Genomic DNA, 18,246 nt, shown 5'->3' with positions numbered 1-18,246 from the left:
CAAACTGTCCTAGGACCTCAGCTATGGACTTGTTCTGCCAAATCAGTGTGAAGAACTTGGGGGCTTGTGTTGTGCTTGGGTGGCTTTGGGGTTTTGTTTGGGGTATTGGAATTTTTTTCCTTTGTGCCACAGTGCAAGTTAAATAGTGCTGTGGTTTGTCTTACGTCTGAGTAATTCTGAATATAAAAACACCATGTGCAAAGGAATTTGGAATTGTCTCCTGGAAGCACAGACACTTCTGGTTCTTGCTGGAGTGAAGAAGGAGCAGAAGAACTTATTTCTTCAGCTCCCAACCAGAGAGTAAATGCAAAAGTCAGCTCCCGAGACGGAGAGCCTGCGCTCCGGCACCCGCTCCAGCTCTGCTTCTCAGTTTCTTCTTTTATTGGTGTCACGTTGGGCAAACTTGCCTTTCATTCTGTCTTGAGGAGTGCTTTTCAAAAGGAAGTTCTCATTTTGCCCCTCCACTTGACTAGATGCTAGAAAGAGTCAACCCTCAAATGCTGCCCTAGAATGTCAACCTCCTGTATGACATGAGAAACACAAAACTCTGCATGACTGTGTTGCAAATAACGTCTATGTGTTTGCCTGTGCCTTTGTAAATCCCAAGCCACGCTCTTGTAACATCACACTTGCTAAGTTTATTTGCTGACTCCCACACCCACAGGAAGGCTTTTTCCTTGTACCCTCAGGCCTGTTCGTTCCCTCTAAGTACGTTTTTAATCCATGGGGTTTTGTCCCAGTTGGATGGAAGGCGTGGAGGTCCTGAAGAGCCTTGCTAAGGCAGGCAGCCGGAGGGAGAAGAGCGAGTCTCTGCATTGCAAAGGCTGCAGTATGTATCAGATGCAGACGATCCCTACGGACCTTCTCTTAGGAGACAGGCTCTCTGGCTTTGCTGTGTGGATCTACGTGTCTCCGTCCTCTCCAGCAGAGATACCAAACCCTGGCCAGCTCTGAGCCTCCTCTGCAGTACAACTGCTGCTGATACGTCTCTGTCCAATTATATTTTCCATTGTACCCTCCAATTACCACAGAGACATTTTTCAGGCTCCAGAGAAAACGTAATGGGAGGCGCAGTAGATGAGGGCAACGTATTCTTGTTTCTTTCATTACAAAGGGAAAGAAAACCTTTTCCTTTCAACAGTAAATAAAGCAGGCTGCGATTGTTTGCTTTTTGCCCAGCATAGCAGCGTGAATGGGGAAAGCACTAGATTATTGGCCTCATTTCTCCTTTTTCATCCCCAGCTGAAGCATGAAAGACAGCAGCGCCTTGCACTCACCAGTAGTCCGGCTCATTGAGTCCTGCCTAACTCTCACCATCTTTCCCCACCATTTTTTTTTCCCCTGGATGTAACCCATGTCTTTCCTGAGTTCCCGGCCCCTGATCTAGGTAACACCCTCTTACAAGAAGGGGTCACCGTGAATGATGTGAGAATCCTGCTCTTTACAGTCGACACTGTGAGGTGATTCTATGGAATTATTTTAATTGCCTTATTAATTGATGTGGGAGATAATTCATGTGCTCATCTCATATCCTGCTCTTGGGAAAAGCTAGAATATAATAGGGAATGCTTGATTTGCTAGGTATTACAGCTGAAATATTGCGCTTTATCTTATTTTTTCATTGTGGGACCTGTTTTATGTTATGTTGATTATTAAAACAATGCCCTTTCTGTTAGTCTTCTTGTAAATTATAAAATCTAAACGACAGCACATGAAATTTATGCCTACACTGTGTGTCAAGGTGCTAGGAGGGCAGCTAATGAGCTGCGTTCTTTGTTGTTAGGCGACTTGGGATGTTGTAATGACTCTTCAATTTCATTATCTTGAGAAACTGTGGCAAACCTCCTGGAGTCCTAAAACACCATCTAGCGATGGCTCCACCGCCCTGCCATCCAGGTACACTGCTGTGTTTTGATTATTCCTGAATGATCCTTTTTTTGGTGGTAATTTATCTGTTAAAAGTGCCTGAAGCCTTTTCTGCCCCGTTAGGCATTCTGAGTGCTTTGTAGGAGTCGAAAGTATTCACTTCCCTGCAGAGGCGTTACAAGGAGTGTCAGAAGTGTTCAATATTGTACTGACCGCCCAAAGCTCAGACCTCTGAGGAAAGCATCTGCTCCGATTAGGTACCTCTCTGTGCCTTATACCTCCTGTAACAAGTGCTGATCAGAAACGCAGAGAGCGTTTGGACGGATGAGAACGGGATGATGCTTTTGTAAATGGCCAGCAGGAGCCGACAGTAACGGTCCCATGTCATTAGGTCTCGGTCTCCGTGACATCTCGGACTCGGAGGCTTTAGTGACACCTCAACCGACTCACTTCTTTGGATGGCTATCCAAATCTTTCAAGTGCCCCATGTTTTGAGGCAGGTAATGGCAGGCGAAGCTGCTCTGATCTTGGTACTCCTGCCTGGCTTGTTGTTCCTGCCTTTTGGTCATCGTTTGCACGTTGGGAATCTGCTGCCGAGAGACGGGGATGGAAACAAGTGCAAACAGAGAAGATTGGAAAGGTGAAGGTTTCTTGTTAAAATGCGTATTAAAAGTCTGAACGGTCCACTTCTACAGATTATATAAGGGCTTCTGATACTGACATTTTCAGAAGCAAAATGGGAACAATTTGAGTAATAAGCAAATACCCCGTAATAATCTGTAGAATATGGCCCTGTTGTCCTCAGTAGATGTTACCCAATGGATGTCTTCCCACAACGAATCACTGTACCTTGGTTTAATTGTTTCAAAATCTCTTTTACTTACGGGCAGATCTCCAAAGCAAATTTGAACACCACAGAGAGAGCCGTGCTAGGTACTGAGAGGCTCGCTGGATACTGGAGGCAGCATTTCTGCAGGGCTCTGTCTGAACTAGCCTCTCTTGCTAAGGCTGTGCACTCTAATTCCTCTCCATACCACTGCCAATAATCGCGACAGGTAAACAAAGCACTCCCTCCCCCTGATTTATTTATCTACAAATATAAACCCAAAGTATTATGCAAGTGCCAAACTGAAAGCATGATAAAGTGCAGAATATGGTTCCACTTAAGAGAAAGTTTAGGTACTTTGTGGCCGGTTTCTCTGTGTGAGTGTCCGAGGAGTATGCTTGTGGGGTTCATTTACAAAAACCACTCGGGCAGAGGCTGTAAGTGCCGCTTTATTCTGTGTCCAAGGCTTGGCTTTAATGGTTTTGATGTAACGCAAGGGGAAAGTCCAGGGCAAATTCCCAGTTCCCACCATAGTGTCTTAGCAGCTCTGCTTCGATGCTCTGGCAGTGCTTAAGGCTTACATTTTCTCTGCTTGCAGTTTCACCAAATACCTTACGCCTTAATCGTGCAGAACAAGTTTCCGTACCCCTATAAAGTGAAAATAACGCCAGCTTGTTTGACCGCATTCAGTTAAGAGACAATATGCGCTGTTCTCATCAAAACAGAAAATCCTTTTCCTTCTGAAAACTTTCAGCATTTGAAGGTGTTAAACACCTCAAAACCATTTGTAGGATCTGTCAACACCGGCTAATCTGCTCAAAAACCATTCGCCGCATACATTTTGTCCCCGCTGCTACAGGTGTGGAGGTTGAGGGCAGAGGAGAGAGTGTGAAGGTTTTGGAAAGAGCTGGGTCCGTGAGGAAGAACCAGCTAAGCCTTTGCTTGCCGAAACGACTGTAGTGAAGTACAATGCCCAGGTGCACATGAACGTGAGTGTGTGAAAGGCAACTCAAGCTAAAGCTGGAAGGAGCGAAGGCCAAGCACTGGTTGCTAGGGATTTGAGGGAAAGCTGTGGCCAGGGCTCTGACCCCGTGGACAGAGAGGCGCGTGCAGAGTCAGCAAAGACTTGTACAAACGATCAAACGTTTCCCTTTGAAAGAAACATGAATAGATTTTTTTTTCTGTTGAAAACCGGGGTTAGAAATCAAGAGGAAGGGTGAATGCCCTGAAGGCAAACTTGCTGCTAAGGCTGCCTCCCTCCTCATCCTCCCACAGCGACAAAGAACACGAAGGGACCCTCCCAGGAGATCAGCTGATCACTCTGTGCAAATACGAACCCATCCTCAAACGGATGAGAGACTGTGATCACATCCTGTACCAGGCCCTGGTGGAGATTCTCATCCCAGACGTGCTCAGGCCGGAGCCCAGTGAGTATCCTGCGGCGTGGCTGGGAGGACACGGGTGGTCCCAACTCCAGCTCGGCTCCTGCTCCTCGCTGGGCTGAGTCACGGGATGTTGCGTGTGAGAAGCAGCGATCCGTGACTCACTCGGTCTGGCTACCGCTTGCCACAAGGGTTTCCATTGTAAAAGCTGAAGTAGAGGGTTTTGGTTTGAATGCAGGCTAAAATACGATGGCAACAGTAGAAGTTCTCCTGCCGCGTTGCTCTACGTCGATGGTACTTTGTGGCCCCTGGAAATCCCCATGCTTTTTAAAGTTTGGTTGATTGCGTATCACTTCTCCTGACGTTGGCTCGGAGTCAAGGACCCAGCTGGTTTCCCTGACGCTAAGCTGAGCTCACAGCTACCCAGATCAGCGGCTGTGCTTTCCACAGCAGCTCTCAGCTAGCAAGTGGTGTCCCAAGATGACATGGAGCAGCTTTTCTAACTCTGCAGACTTCTTTGCAGGCACGCTTACACAAGCAATTGGTAATTTTGCCAAGAGTTTGGAAGGGTGGCTGATGAACGCAATGAGTGAACTTCCCCCCGAGGTTGTCCAGGCCAAGGTAAGCAGAGGGAGCACGCGGCAGGTCCGGGGTAGGAACTGAGTGTGTGCGCGTTGCAGTTTTCCACAGGGACTGGAAATCACTGCTGGGGTTTGGCCACATGTACTCCAGACTAGCACCATATAATGAATATCTATCAACGCAAATCGGCAAGGAGTGGGAGGACAGGCAGGGCAATCCCTTTGTACCAGAGGCTGATGGTGCTCTGTCCATTGAGCCGTTCCCATGTCCCGGGATTGCAGATAAGCTTTCTGGAAGAAAATCTCTGCATGGCATGAAGCTGTCCTACTAAAAATTGCAGGACACCCCCTGGACTGAATGGCGTTGCAGAGATTGAACCTCAGGCTCCTACTGCCCCTCTCCTGAAGCCATGGATTCTTGCAGCCGCTTCTCACCTTGCCAGTCACTGCTAGAGGCAGAGTGAGGAAACCTCTTAGTTTAAAGAAAAGAAATGCAGAGGCTGGTTTGCGAGACACGATAGGTGGTGCAAAAGTGGTGCTCTGGAGCACTCGGCTATGCTTTGGGCAGCAGCGTGGGTGGGACTGTGCAGGTGATCCCAGCTGATGCGCACCGTGTGCTTGAGCTCAGCATTGAGAAGAGTTTGCCGTCCAGCCCCGTGGCCTCCTGCTCGCGGAGCCCTGCGTTGCTGTGTCGCAGGTGGGGGTAGTGAGTGCCTTTGCGCAGACGTTACGGAGCTACGCATCGCTGAACCGCCTGGCTCAGGCCACCCGTGCGGTGCTGCAGAACACTTCCCAGATAAACCAGATGCTCGGCGATCTCAATCGGGTCGACTTCACCAACGCGCAGGTAACTTACGGTATCTGCTCCTCGGTCGTGTTGTCTAGAACTGGGAGTCTCTAATGAGGTTGTCTGCTGGTAACCAGCATCTTATTGCCAGAACTAAAAGGCAGTTAAATGGGCAATTGAACAGTTTGGGTGTTACTTTCCCGGGTAAGTCTGCCATCTCACTGTGAGTAGTGGGGAAGGTACTAAGGAGCTTCTGTAAGAAGCAGTGCTACCAACAAAAATATAGTTCTCATAATAATATTGTGGTCAGGGCAGCTCGGAGGAGACATGGCTCAGAGCTGCTCTGGGGTCCTTGTCTACTAGAAATGCAGCTGAATTCCTAGGTTGGGATACACCAACCGTGCAGGCTTGGCGTGAGTAACTGTCAGCCCTTCTTCCCGAGCAGGAGCAAGCCTCGTGGGCGTGCCAGTGCGAGGAAGGCATGGTACAGAAGCTGGAGCGGGATTTCAAGCTCACTCTGCAGCAGCAGAGTTCTCTGCACCAGTGGGCTAGCTGGCTGGATAATGTTGTTACTCAAGTCCTGAAGCATCACGAGGGCACTCCCAGCTTCCCCAAGGCAGCCAGACAGGTCTTGCTGAAACGGTCTTTCTATAGGTACATTTTCTTTCTCACTTTGGAGATATTTCTGCATTGGGCTCAGGGCACGTCAATAGCTCCTTGGAAAGCCAAGGCCAAGTTCTTTACTCCCGTGCAACTCTGGTTAACTGTTGCTCTGCCCTGGTACAGAAGGGAGCGTTGTGTCTCCTGTATCCTTTCAGGATGGGGATAGGACTAATTTCTGAAAGTGCTTTGATACTCTTGGGTTCGAGGTAGGAACAGAGCACTGTGTCCCACAGTGCCTTCAGGGTCAAGAATTCACATCAGCCGTGACGCACGTATAAAACGCATCCCAAATATTTTGTTTCCCGGCCGTGTTCCAGCTCCATGGCGATCCGGGACCTCACCTTGCGCAGTGCTGCCAGCTTTGGTTCCTTCCACCTGATTTGCCTGCTCTGCGATGAATCCGTGGTTTATCTGGTAGAGCACCGTGTTGCCCAGGCAACAGGGGAGAGGCCGACTGCTGGAATGGGAGAGGTGAGAATTGTTAATTCCCTAGAAACAAACCCATACTAAGCAGCTCCTTAAGAGGTTGGAACTCGTGTGTTTCACAAACAGCGCTGTGCCCTGAACGTGTTTTTGTAGCCATCATAGCCGAAGCAGGTACTGAGCTTTCTGCGTGCCTGGCACAAGAATCCAGCTCCTTGAGCCCCTTCCATCCTGGCTTGCTAATAGCTGAGCTGGTGGGTTTGGGGGCAGTTGAGCATCAGCTGGCCTTTGGCAGCCTGGAGGAGGGAGGAAAAAGATCTCCCTACTTCTCTCCATTACCTGTGGGCACCAACCCTGATGGCGGGATTCCTGCCAGGGCAAAGACCCATCAAAAAAACTAAACCAAGCAAAGAAAGGTCCAAAAGTTCCTTTCCCTGCAGCTTTCGGTGGTACTGTTCACGGAACTTGCTCAGGCCTCTGCAAGCTCCAGTTACATGCACAGTCAGGCCCTCTCTCTGTCTTTGACTTGAAGAAGAGAAACGGTGGGTTGTTTGTGTTGGGGAGTGTGTGGGGCATGGACTGGAGTTTTCTTTTAACCAATCAGACACTAAATCCAGTGCCTGGCTTGCAGCGAGCGAGGAAAGCAAGCAGCCAACTCAATGTGAGTGATAGAGCAAGCTTCAGCTTTATTTTTAAGTCGCAGTGCTTTTATATGCTCTTGTAAACAAGCTTCACGGGTTGCGACACTTCCTTAACGAACAGTCTATTTCTGCACTTCGTGCCAAAATTCCTTGTTCTTGTTTATCGTTTGCTCTCAAGGCCGAGATATCCCTCGCCTTTCTTCCTCCTCCTGGTGACTTGCAGATTCTCTGTAATTTTCCATCAGCGGGTCTGATGCCGGGTCTGTAGTCAAGCTAATTCCATCGCATGCCCATAGTCCTCCAGCCCGCTTTCTATCTCAAACAACTTACCATGGGACCCACATGTTGATTCAATCCTATAGTTTCCCACACCTGGCTTGCAGGCAGGTCCTGTCCTGCCTAGCTGAGGTCACTTCTACTCTTTCCTTCTGAAAATTGCCTAGATTTAAAAGGCCCTCATCAACTTGTGATAGCAATATAGCAACTACTGTTAGTTTAAAACTGATCTCATTTGCTCCTTGAAGCTCATACCTGTTTTCTTCCTTACCTGGAGCTCATGTAGGGGAGCCAGGCAAAACAAATGCCTGTCGCTTCCCCCCCACCCCCTTTAGGCCCATGCTGTTGCCCCAAGTCAGCAGTGCTGCAAGTTCCCACTATTCCCTGCAAAACCTCTGTCTTTATTGATATTCAAGGAACATGCAAGGCAGAGAGTGGCTTCCAGCAAGACCTAGCTGTGGCAGGCTTTCATCCATCAGGTTTTGCCTTCTTTAAACCCGTGCAATATTTCTGTTGTCCAGGACGAGGCTGATTCTTCCCAGCAAAAGAGGATGAATCGTGTCCTTCCATTTCCATCACTCACTTTTAAACTCCTGCTCTCCTCAGTGCCTTCCGCTGCCCAACTTTGCATGACTTTTCAACACTACTGTTATAGCAATTTAGTGTTTCAGACCTCGTCACAGAGGGAGACAACACGTCTCCAGAACCCAATATATCCCCAGCTCTCTGGTTACACTTGACACGGCGGCCTTGCAAGGCAAAGCACTTCCGTGACGCGAATGCGAAGGCTTTGCACAGAGTTGCACAGGGTGGAGTGATGGTAGAGCCCCAGGAGAGGGGAATAGCTGGCATGCCTGAGTAGCTGCCGAAGAGATGCAGAGGGCTGGAGAAAAGGCACCATCCTTCAGTCTGTGGCAGCACTTGGCCCTGACATGGCAGACAGAAACATTTCTCCCTTCGTTCCACAGCTCCATCCTGCCTTGGATTGTTGCGTGTGGTGTTTGCCCAGAGGCTTCAATGCCAGCAGCAGACTTTTCCCCAAAATATGTGGTTGGTTTTGCTTTCTGCTTTTCACCGCCGGCACTGCTGATGCTCGTGCTTCCTCTGGAGCACTTAGGCTGCTTGTTAAAATTGCTTGGAAACAGATGCCAACTTCAGGTCTGGTCTCCATAAGCCTCACTCACCTTGTAATGCCTTTGTCTTTCAGTTTGGTGACCTCACACCTCTGTCTCCAACACCGCTGGACAAAGGTGCCTCCTCTCCCTCAAGGGGAATCCTGCTGGGTCAGGGTTGAATCACTGTGGGAGGGGGAACCTCGTGCTGGCTCCTCCACCCTGCTCTGTTAGGAGAAAGGAGCTCTTCCCCTCCGGTCGCCGTTCTCATGCCAAGACCTGTCCTTTACAGAGGACATGAGTGACCTGGGCAGCGAGGTGGACACAGCCCCCCGGAGCATGGGGGGTGCGCTTGTGAAACATTGTGATGGTGGCTCCGGCAGGGCTGAGCTGGTGGAGCTTCTGCCCCAGCAGGGTTTTATTCTCCCTTTCTGTGTCCTGGGGGTCTGGGCTGATGCGGACTACAGGGCAGAGGTGGGTGGGGGAATCTGTCATCGAGCCAAACTGCAAAAACAAAGCCCTGGGGCAAATCTTTCTGTGAATAAAGGCCGTGTCATAAATAGCTTTTATTATTATTATTTTTATTATTATTTCTAATGATCACAGAATCACAGAATCACAGAATCAGGGGTTGGGAGGGACCTCAGAGGTCATCTAGTCCAACCTTTCTAGGAAGAGCAGAGTCTAAACAAGACGGCCCAGCACCCTGTCCAGACGACTCTTGAAGTGTCCAACGTGGCCGAGTCAACCACTTTCCTGGGGAGACTATTCCAATGGTTGACTCTTCTCAGTGTGAAAAATTTCCCTCTGGTGTCCAGTCGGAATCTCCCCAAGAGCAATTTGTGTCCATTGCCCCTTGTCCTCTCCTTGGGACTCCGTGTAAAAAGGGAGTCTCCATCTTCTTTGTAACTACCCCTTAAGTACTGGTACATGGGGATGAGATCCCCTCTGAGCCTCCTTTTCTCAAGGCTGAACAAACCCAGTTCTCCCAGCCTATCCTCGTACGGCAGCTTCCCAGTCCTCTGATCATCTTGGTGGCCCTTCTCTGGACCCCTTCCAGCCTGTCCACATCCTTTTTGTATAGAGGGGACCAGAACTGTACACAGGTGTGTACGCAGGTGTGGCCTGACAAGCGCTGAGTAGAGTGGGGTAATGACTTCTTTATCTCTGCTGGCGATGCCCTTTTTGATGCAACCCAGCAGCCTGTTGGCCTTCTTGGCCACAGCAGCCACTGTTGGCTCATGTTGAGCTTTCTGTCCACCAGGACCCCCAGGTCCCTTTCCACAGAGCTGCTCTCCAGCCAGGTGGATCCCAGTCTGTGCTGCACTCCCGGATTATGTCTTCCCAGGTGCATGACCTTACACTTCTCCTTGTTGAACTTTGTAAGCTTCTTGCTGGCCCACTCCTCCCACCTATCCAGATCTCCCTGCAGAGCAGCTCTCCCTTCTGGCATGTCTGCTTCCCCACTCAACTTGGTGTCATCAGCAAACTCCATCAGGCTACTCTTGATGCCAGTATCCAGATCACTTATAAAGATGTTGAATAACACTGGGCCCAATATCGATCCCTGGGGGACTCCACTAGTGACAGGTTGCCAGTTTGAGAAAGAGCTATTTACCACCACCCTTTGGGTGCGGCCTGTCAGCCAGTTCCCCACCCACTGCACAGACCGCTTCTCTAGCCCATAACACATCCATTTCTCCAGGAGGAGACTATGGGGGACCGTATCAAAGGCCTTGGAGAAGTCCAGGTAGACAATGTCCACCGCCCGCCCCATGTCCACCAGGCAAGTCACTTTGTCATAGAAGGCCACCAGGTTAGTCAAGCACGATCTGCCTTTAGTGAAGCCATGTTGGCTTTTCCCAATCACGTGCTTCAATTGACTTGTGATGGCCCCCAGGAGGATTCGTTCCATAACTTTCCCAGGGACTGAAGTAAGGCGGATGGGCCTACAGTTACCCGGATCCTCCCTCGAGTCCTTCTTGTAGATAGGGGTAACATTTGCCTTCCTCCAGTCCTCAGGGACGTCCACCGTTCTCCCTGACTTCTTCAAAGCTTATGGAGAGCAGCTTTACGATGATGTCAGCAAGCTCTCTCAACACCCTCGGGTGGATGTTGTCAGGGCCCATTGGTTTGTGGGGGTCAAGCTCCTCTAGTAGTTCATATACTAACTCTTCCTTCACCGACGGTGGGTCGGTGTTTGGTTCAATTGGCAATTTTGTTCCCAAAGCCTGGGACCCTGCAGTGCTGGTAAAGAGTGAGGTGAAGAAGGTGTTGAGGACCTCTGCCTTTTCTGCATCATTGGTGATTGATTCTCCTTTTCCATTTAACAATGGGCCTATGTTTTCCTTCTTTTTCTGCTTGTGGTTGACACGTCTGAAGAACCCTTTCTTGTTATTTTTTATGTCTACAGCCAGTTTCAATTCAAACTGGGCTTTTGCTTTTCTGACTGCGTCTCTGCACTCTCTGGCTATGCCCTTGTAGTTCTCTGTGGACAATCCTCCGCTTCTCCATTTCTGGTGTGCTTCCCTTCTGGATTTGAGTAGACCCAGGAGGTCATGGTTGAGCCATGGGGGCCTCTTGCTCTGCCTACTTCCTCTTCCTTTGTAGAGGATAAACTGGTTTTGTGCTTCCAATAGGGAGTTCTTGAAGAATTCCCAGCTCTCACTACCTCCTTTGTATTCCATGGAAGCCTCCCATCGAATCCCTCCGAGTTGAGCCCTGAGCGCACTGAAGTTTGCTCTTCTAAAATCTAGAACCCTTGTCTTAGAGGTGACCTTCAGCACACTCAGCAGGATCCCAAACTCCACAATATTGTGGTCGCTGCAGCCAAGGCTGTCACTAACCAAGATATTACAAAGCAGGCTTTCCCGGTTTGTGAATAGCAAGTCCGGCAGCGCCTCCTTCCTGGTTGGCACGTCTATCATTTGTATCAGGAAAGAGTCCTCTATACACTCCAGGAACTTGGTAGATGGCATGCAAGCTGCCGTATTGTTCTTCCAGGAGATGTCTGGGTAGTTGAAGTCACCCATCAGGACCAGGCTCTGTTGGCCAGAAGCTTGCTTTAGTGCCCCAAGTATCACTTTGTCGGCTTCGTCACCATGGTTAGGAGGTCGATAGCAGAAGGCCACTGTGAGGTCCTGCTTGGATATGACCCCTTTGGCTTTAACCCAGAGGCATTCGATAGAGCAGCCACTATCACCATAGTTGGCTCCGATACATTCCAGGTGTTCCTTGATGTAGAGTTGTCGTGGTTCAGCCTCAGCTGGCAACTGAGCACCACCCAGCCGCTTGCTCACTGCCCCCCACCCCTGTGGCATGGGGAAGAGAATTGGACAAGCAAAAGAACTTGTGGGTTGAGATAAGCACAGTTTAAGGATTACAATAAAATAATAATAATTATAATGATTATGATAGTAATGACAATAATGTTAAGATAATAAAATGGAAAAGGAAAGGAAAGGGAAAATAAAGGGAAAAAAAACACAGAAACACGAACGATACAACCGCTCACCACCCACCGACCGACGCTGCCTGTCCCCGAGCCGCGATTGCTTCCTCCCTCCCCCGGCCAGCCCCTCCCAGTTAACATACTGGGCATGACGTTACAGGATATGGAATATCCCTTTGGTCAGTTTGAATCCGCTCTCTTAGCTGTGCCCCCTCCCCTCCCGGCTTCTTGTGCACCCAGCAGAGCATGGGAGGCTAGAAAAGTCCTTGACTAGTACAAGCGCTACCCAGCAACAGCCCAAAACATCTGCGTGTTGTCTCAACAATTTTTTTCCATGCTAAGTCCAAAGCACAGCACTATACCAGCTGGAGTGAAGAAAATTAACTCTACCCCACCTAAAACCATGACAAGAGTGCAACTCCTCCACCTAGTCTACCTTGCCTATCTTTACAAAAGAGCTTGTAACCGTCCATTGTGATGCCCCAGTCGTCTGAGGTGTCCCACCATGTTTCATTTACTCCTACGATGTCGTACCCTTCTGAGTGGGCACGGAGCTCCAGTTCCTCCTGTTGTTACCTAGACTGCGTGCATCCGTGTACATACACTTGAGGTGTTTCCTCTCTTGTCTCACCTCTTGGGAGACAGCTAAGGAGCCTTTGTCACCACACTGCTTGGCCTGACTTACTCTCCCGTTGGAGGTGACGTTGTGAGCGTGATGAAGTGTTTGATGTGAGCTTTTCCAGGGGTCCCATGTACATTTTCATAGCAGAGCATATTCTATCCAAATATATTATTTGCTCGTTCGGAATGGTACTAAGGTAGCTGTGGCACTTGGAAAAATATTGCTAGTGGAAAGTGAAAAGAAGGTGTGTGTAGTGGCACATCTTTCCCTCTTACTGTCCCGTGCTGTTGTCTGTCGGGGTGATGTTTGTCTGTAAATGTCTCATATCGAAGCAGCAGGAGACAAGTGAGAAAGCTGGATATATTTGTAAATAGCGACTAGGAATATGCCCTGGGTCAAAGTCTGCACTTCAGATCCTGCCAATGAGATCAGATGGTCTAAAAAAACAACGGAGCAATCAAGTCTTAAACTCCCCTGCTCCCACTGAGCGTGATCTTAACTTCAGCTGGCGCATTGGCTCTTCCTTGCAGCCGCTACCAACCAAACCCGGCCACCTTCTGCTTACCACGGACGGGCAAACGAGATGCTCTGGAGCTCTGCAGCACCGTGCAAGGAGCTTGGATAACCACCTAAACCCGACATGCACAAAATTCCCAGCTTTAGCTGGGAAGAGCAATAAACACGTATCAAATGCTCAGGCCTGTACAATAATTGTTGTGGTCCCATTTCTTCTTTAGTCACTGAAAGGAGGTGTCAGGCAGATGCTGCAGCCTTACAGTGTCTGGGGGAGGTGCAGGATCTGCCCACTGCAGTCCAGTTAAAGCACTTTTGGCCAGGGATCCGGTGTCTGCAGGGAGGCAGAGTCACCACAGCAGAGCGGCCGGTTTGCAGGGGTAATATGCCCGTTACACCAAAGTTCACGGAGGGGAGAAGCGTCTGAAAGGTCAGGCTGCTGCTCTGCACGGGGCCACAAGAAGCATTTTCTAATTATGCTTCCAGACTAGGTGTGGAGGATGGGAGCAGCGAGACAGGGGTGTGCCGGCTGACAGGTCATTCCTGCTCTCACCCCGTGGGAAGGGGAAGCTTTACCGTCAGCCTCTCCCTCTGTGTCCTTGCTCGCTTCACTCCCCCTCTGGATTATCCCGTCTTGCGGGGACGGCTGGACCAGCCTGAACCTTCCTTCGGATACCAGCTCTCAGGGCGGGAACGAGGGCCTTATTTCCCCCTGGGGAGCAGAGCAGCTCCTCCTGACCCCGAGCGTACCCGGCTGCAGGTGGAAAGCGAAGCGCAGCTCAGAATGCTGCCGTTAGAAGGCGCCCACGGCCCCGTTCGGCTCGCTGCTGGCTCCATCGCCCCTCCCCGGGGGGCAAATCCCTGCAGAGACTCCGGCGCGAGCGTTGCTGCGGGGCTGGGCTGGCAGGCCGGGGAGCTGCCGGGCTCGGCAATGGGACCCCAGCGAAGGGCGGGGGAAGCGGGGCTGCCTGCGCGGCCCCTTGCTGCCTGCCAGGGACAGGCCGTGCCTGCGCGTGGGCAAAGGCTGGTTGGCAGCAGCAGGTACTTCCAGTCTAGAGGCAACGTAGATGGGGGGGGGGTGGAGTTCGGCCCTGTAGTGTCCTGCCACCCTTTGCAAGTTCAGGTGAGGTGTGCCCTCGTTGTCCCCTGCCACCAAGTGCCACCACCCTTCAGGGACCGTGGCTGTTGCCAGCTCCCCTGCAAGGCAGGCCACCTCTCACCCCAGGACATTCTCTTCCACCCACCATCTCACCGACACACGCTTCCCAACCAGCAGAGAGTGGCAGGAGGTGGTACGGGGGTGACAGCAAGTGCACCGCCCCCAGGGAAAACGGGGGGCTTGTGACACCCCAGAAGAGGTTCGGCATTGCCGGTCCCCGGGACTCATCCCAGAAGGACGAGCTTTGAGCTGGAGAGTGCGGCACAGCCCGGGGATTCATCGGCAGCAGCCCTGCATGGCTGGGGCAGGGTGTTTGGGCAGGGGAGACTGCAGTGCTGCAGCCGGGGACCAGGCTGCCCGCATGGGAGGTGCTGCCAGCCTGGTGACAGGTGGTTCTGAGAGCTCAGGGTGGACGCGTGGCGAGCCCTTGGCTGGTCCTTGTGGCCACAGGGCACAGAGCAACATTGGCTAAACCCCATGCCTGCACAGATGGGCAGCTCCAGTTCTCGGCCGCCTGGGCAGCCCACCATGCCCTGGCATCGCCCCCGGCCTGGCACGGCCGCCCTGCCTGCCCAAGCCCCCGCTGCTCTGACAGCCATGTCCCCATCTCCACGCTGCCCATGGTGGCAGGTCAAGCATCAAGGATGAGCTTCATCCCGGACCTCCTTCCCCATCTCATACTGAAGCTATGGGCCGTCCTGCCCCACAGTGTCACCCCCTCCCAGGGGGCCTGTGCCCTTCCCTGGGCTTCAGCCCATCCTTGGGGCTCTTCTGCTCCCTCTCCTTGGGATGAGGAACATTGCTGCAGGAAGAAAGACCTTTGCCTGTCACTCTGGCAGCACCAGGAGCCCAAAGAGTGCCCTGGACTCAACCCTCCTTCCACCTCCAGGTCACTCTTACTGCCTCTGCACAAGACACAGTAACTGAGGCACAGATCAAGATGCCTCATGGCAGCAGTTCACCACCCTGCTGGGCACCACCGGGCACCACTGGGTACCGGTACCAGTGCCAGTGGCTCTGCCCCTCCCCTGCCCACCTGGCCTGGCTTAGCAATCATGGCTGCTCCCGGGGCTGAGCTGGGGCTGTTTAACCAGCAGACAGGTTTCACCTGGAGCCTGCTGGGTCTCAGAGGGGGCAGGCCCATAACTGCCTGCTGCAGCTCATTCTGAGTGGCTGCCTTTATAAGCCAGCAGCTTGGGTGCTCTAAGGGCTTTACCTTTCTTCAGTTCACTTTGTCTTTTAGGAGCCTTAGTTTGGAGGAGGGGAGGTTTGGGGCCTGCTGCTTGCAGGTCTCTAGGAGGTAAAGCCAGCTCTTTCTGCCTTTCTCAGCCCTGCTAAGCAGGTAAGGGCACAGCAATGAGCTGCCTCTGCTCCCCCATCCCTGGGCTGGGGGCTGCAGCCCAGAGCAGGGCTCTGCCCTGGGGCTGGCTGCAGCTGGGAAGCCTCCTAGCACTGTGCTTCTCCTTTGTAATGTCCCAGGCGAAGGACAATGTCATCAGGTAGTTCCGGGGTGGCCTCAGGGCTCGCTTCCCAGCCCAGCTGCAGCACCCCTCAGCTGGAACAAAGGAGTTCCTTCCCGGCGCGGCATCTCCTTCCACCGCAGAGCCGCTCGCTCACCCTGATCAGAGAGGAGGACTTCTTAAATAGCTTCAATGGGTATGTGTCCGCTGGGATGCGTGGGGGGGCTGAGCCCTGCTCTTGCCTCGTGTTTGTCCCCAGGGGAATGTGTCCCTTGTCTGGGATGGATTGGGGTTCACGGTCTGGCATTGGTGCTCCCAGCATTGGGAGGCACACGGGGTGCAGGCTGGCGTTGCTCCCCTGTAGCTGATGGCCCTGGGTCTCTGCGGTGTCTCTGCCATCTGCACTGTTGTAGCTGAGACCAGGCAGTGCTGTGCGTCCCAAAGGCCACCAGCTCACACCCCTGTCTCTGCTGCTCTGCCAGGAGCTTCTCTGATGAAAGCGATGTCTGTGGGGCTGATCTGTTGGACTGCAGCTCCTCCGCCCCCGACCCGCAGCTGGTCCGGAGAATTGTGTCCCAGGTGGAGTTCTACTTTTCTGATGAGAACCTGTCCAAGGATGCTTTCCTTCTGAAACATGTCCAAAACAACAAGATGGGCTTCGTCAACATCAAACTGCTGACGTCCTTCAAGGAGGTAGGCAGCCCATGGCACCTGCCAGCCGGGGTGGGAAAGGGCCTTTGGGTGGAGGGTGTCTGGGTGTGCTCTGTGTGTCTCTGGTGGGGTGTGTGGGGAGGTCCAGGCTCCCCTCAGGCTGTCTGTGTCCCAGGGAAGTGCTGGTGGTGCAGAGCTGGGCTCTGCTCCCTGCCCTCGATGTGCTGCAGCAGTTCTGCAACCAGGGAGGGTGGCTGGGGAAGCAGTGAACAGTCCTCAGTGCTGGATTTGCCTCTTCTGCCCGTTGTCCCCCCGCGCTGCTTTGGGAGAGACCATCCCTTAACCGAAAAAGTGCAGTGAAGTGCTGCTGGTCTGAGGTACTGGGAAGCAGCAGCTTGTTGCTGCAATCCAGGGGGCACTGGAGACCACCTGCTGCAGACCCGCATCTGCTCATGTGAAAGGGGGATGGTGCCTTGCCGTGACTTCAGCCTGCCTGGATGATGGATTGAGGGTGGTCCCTGCCTGGGGACACTCATGGGGACGCAGTGGCTCCCTTTCTCCCACAGATGAAATACCTGACGCGTGACTGGCGGCTCACACTCTACGCCCTGCAGTTCTCGGAGCTGCTGGAAGTGAACAAGGAGGGCACCAAAGTGAGGCGGCGGGTCCCCCTTTCCGAGTCCCTGCGGAGCTTCTCCCCCAGCAAACTGCTGCTGGCCTGGGAGCTGCTGCCGATCCAGAATAACTTCATGGAGACCATCGTGAGTATGTTCAGCCCCTTTGGTGCCATTGTATCCATCCGCATCCTGCAGCCGGGCCGCAAGCTGCCCTCGGATGTGCGGAAATACACGTCGCTCTTCCCCGAGCTGCTGAGAAAGCGCTGTGCCCTGGTGGAGTACGATAGGCTGGGGAGCGCCCGCAGGGCCTTTGAGCACCTCGGCCGCCGAAGCCACCAGTGCGGTGAGAGCATCAGGGTGGTCTGGCTCTGCTGGAAGGTCTCCAAGAAGGAACCTCAGAACAAGAGGGAGGTGGCGAAGAAGCTGGGCCACCAGTGGGATTGGAAGGCGCAGGCGGCGGCCACGACCTTCCCCGATGGCATTGGGGGCTCCGTGCTCTACCGCTCTCCGGAGTCAGGCAATGCTCCAGTGTCACCGTCCCTGCTCCTGAACACGGAACCCTCAGCACCCACCTGCCCATGCAGCACCTTCCAGTCCAGGGACTTTAGCAACACCTTTACAAGATCGCTCCTCACCAGGAAAGTCTTCCCCCCACTCGGGATGGGCTTGGGCACCGGTGGCTGCCACGGCTTCCGCTCCAGCACGGAGTGGCCCCACGGCTGCGGCTGGGGGAGCGGGGTGGATACGTGGGCACCCAGGGGCAGCAGGCCTGCTCTGCATGCCACACCTCCTCCCAGAAATTCCCTGGCAGGAAATCGGGTGCTTGAGCCCCTTGGCCTGCGGGGTGGGGTGCTTCGCCTGCCCAATGGCCCTGATGGCACCAAGGGCTTCAGCAGCAGCATGGGGAGAGGAAAGCTCACCCTCCAGCACTGAGGCTCTTTGACCTTTGCGTTTGGGGATTTTTCTTTTTTTCTTTTCCACTTCACTCGAGCACAATAACTCTGTGTGGGCCCTGAGAGCTGCGGGCAGTGGTGGTGCAGCTGGTGCAGGGGACGGCAGTTATCGGTTGATGACGATGCTCGGAGCAGGTCAGCATGTGAGACGAGATGCTGAGCAGCAGCGACCCCAGGAACTCCGACATAACATGCTGGTGGCACCGAGAGCGCGCCTGTGCAGGCTCCCGAGGGTCTCCCAGCACCCCAGCGGCGTCACTGAG

At 52.7% G+C, this 18,246-nt stretch overlaps 2 protein-coding genes across 2 annotated transcripts; both read left to right on the top strand.

The window, feature by feature from the left end:
• The first annotated feature begins 744 nt into the window (after nucleotides 1-744).
• LOC142049711 (DNA-binding protein RFX2-like) lies at nucleotides 745-15,377 on the top strand. The gene is given in 12 exon segments (XM_075077644.1): nucleotides 745-829; nucleotides 1,298-1,435; nucleotides 1,438-1,460; nucleotides 1,784-1,896; nucleotides 3,968-4,119; nucleotides 4,598-4,695; nucleotides 5,353-5,502; nucleotides 5,888-6,096; nucleotides 6,423-6,576; nucleotides 8,653-8,695; nucleotides 8,850-9,031; nucleotides 15,192-15,377. Coding segments are annotated over 12 exon segments (1,533 nt in total).
• Nucleotides 15,378-15,791: 414 nt separating this feature from the next.
• Nucleotides 15,792-17,963, top strand: LOC142049710 (la-related protein 6-like). The gene is made up of 3 exons (XM_075077643.1): nucleotides 15,792-15,958; nucleotides 16,245-16,455; nucleotides 16,980-17,963. The coding sequence occupies exons 1-3, from the start codon at nucleotides 15,792-15,794 to the stop codon at nucleotides 17,961-17,963; spliced, it is 1,362 nt and encodes a 453-aa protein (XP_074933744.1).
• Nucleotides 17,964-18,246: the final 283 nt, after the last annotated feature.

The sequence above is a fragment of the Phalacrocorax aristotelis genome, chromosome W (genome assembly GCF_949628215.1).
Source record: "Phalacrocorax aristotelis chromosome W, bGulAri2.1, whole genome shotgun sequence".
NCBI lineage: Eukaryota > Metazoa > Chordata > Aves > Suliformes > Phalacrocoracidae > Phalacrocorax > Phalacrocorax aristotelis.
The sequence above is the reverse complement of the archived record's forward strand: the minus strand, read 5'-3'. Positions and strand labels throughout refer to the sequence as shown.

Coding starts and splice junctions, on each gene's coding strand:
- LOC142049710 (XM_075077643.1), top strand. CDS start 15,792: ATGTCATCAGGTAGTTCCGGGGTGGCCTCAGGGCTCGCTTCCCAGCCC. Junction 15,959..16,244: donor TTCTTAAATAGCTTCAATGG/GTATGTGTCCGC, acceptor CTGCTCTGCCAG/GAGCTTCTCTGATGAAAGCG. Junction 16,456..16,979: donor TGCTGACGTCCTTCAAGGAG/GTAGGCAGCCCA, acceptor TTTCTCCCACAG/ATGAAATACCTGACGCGTGA.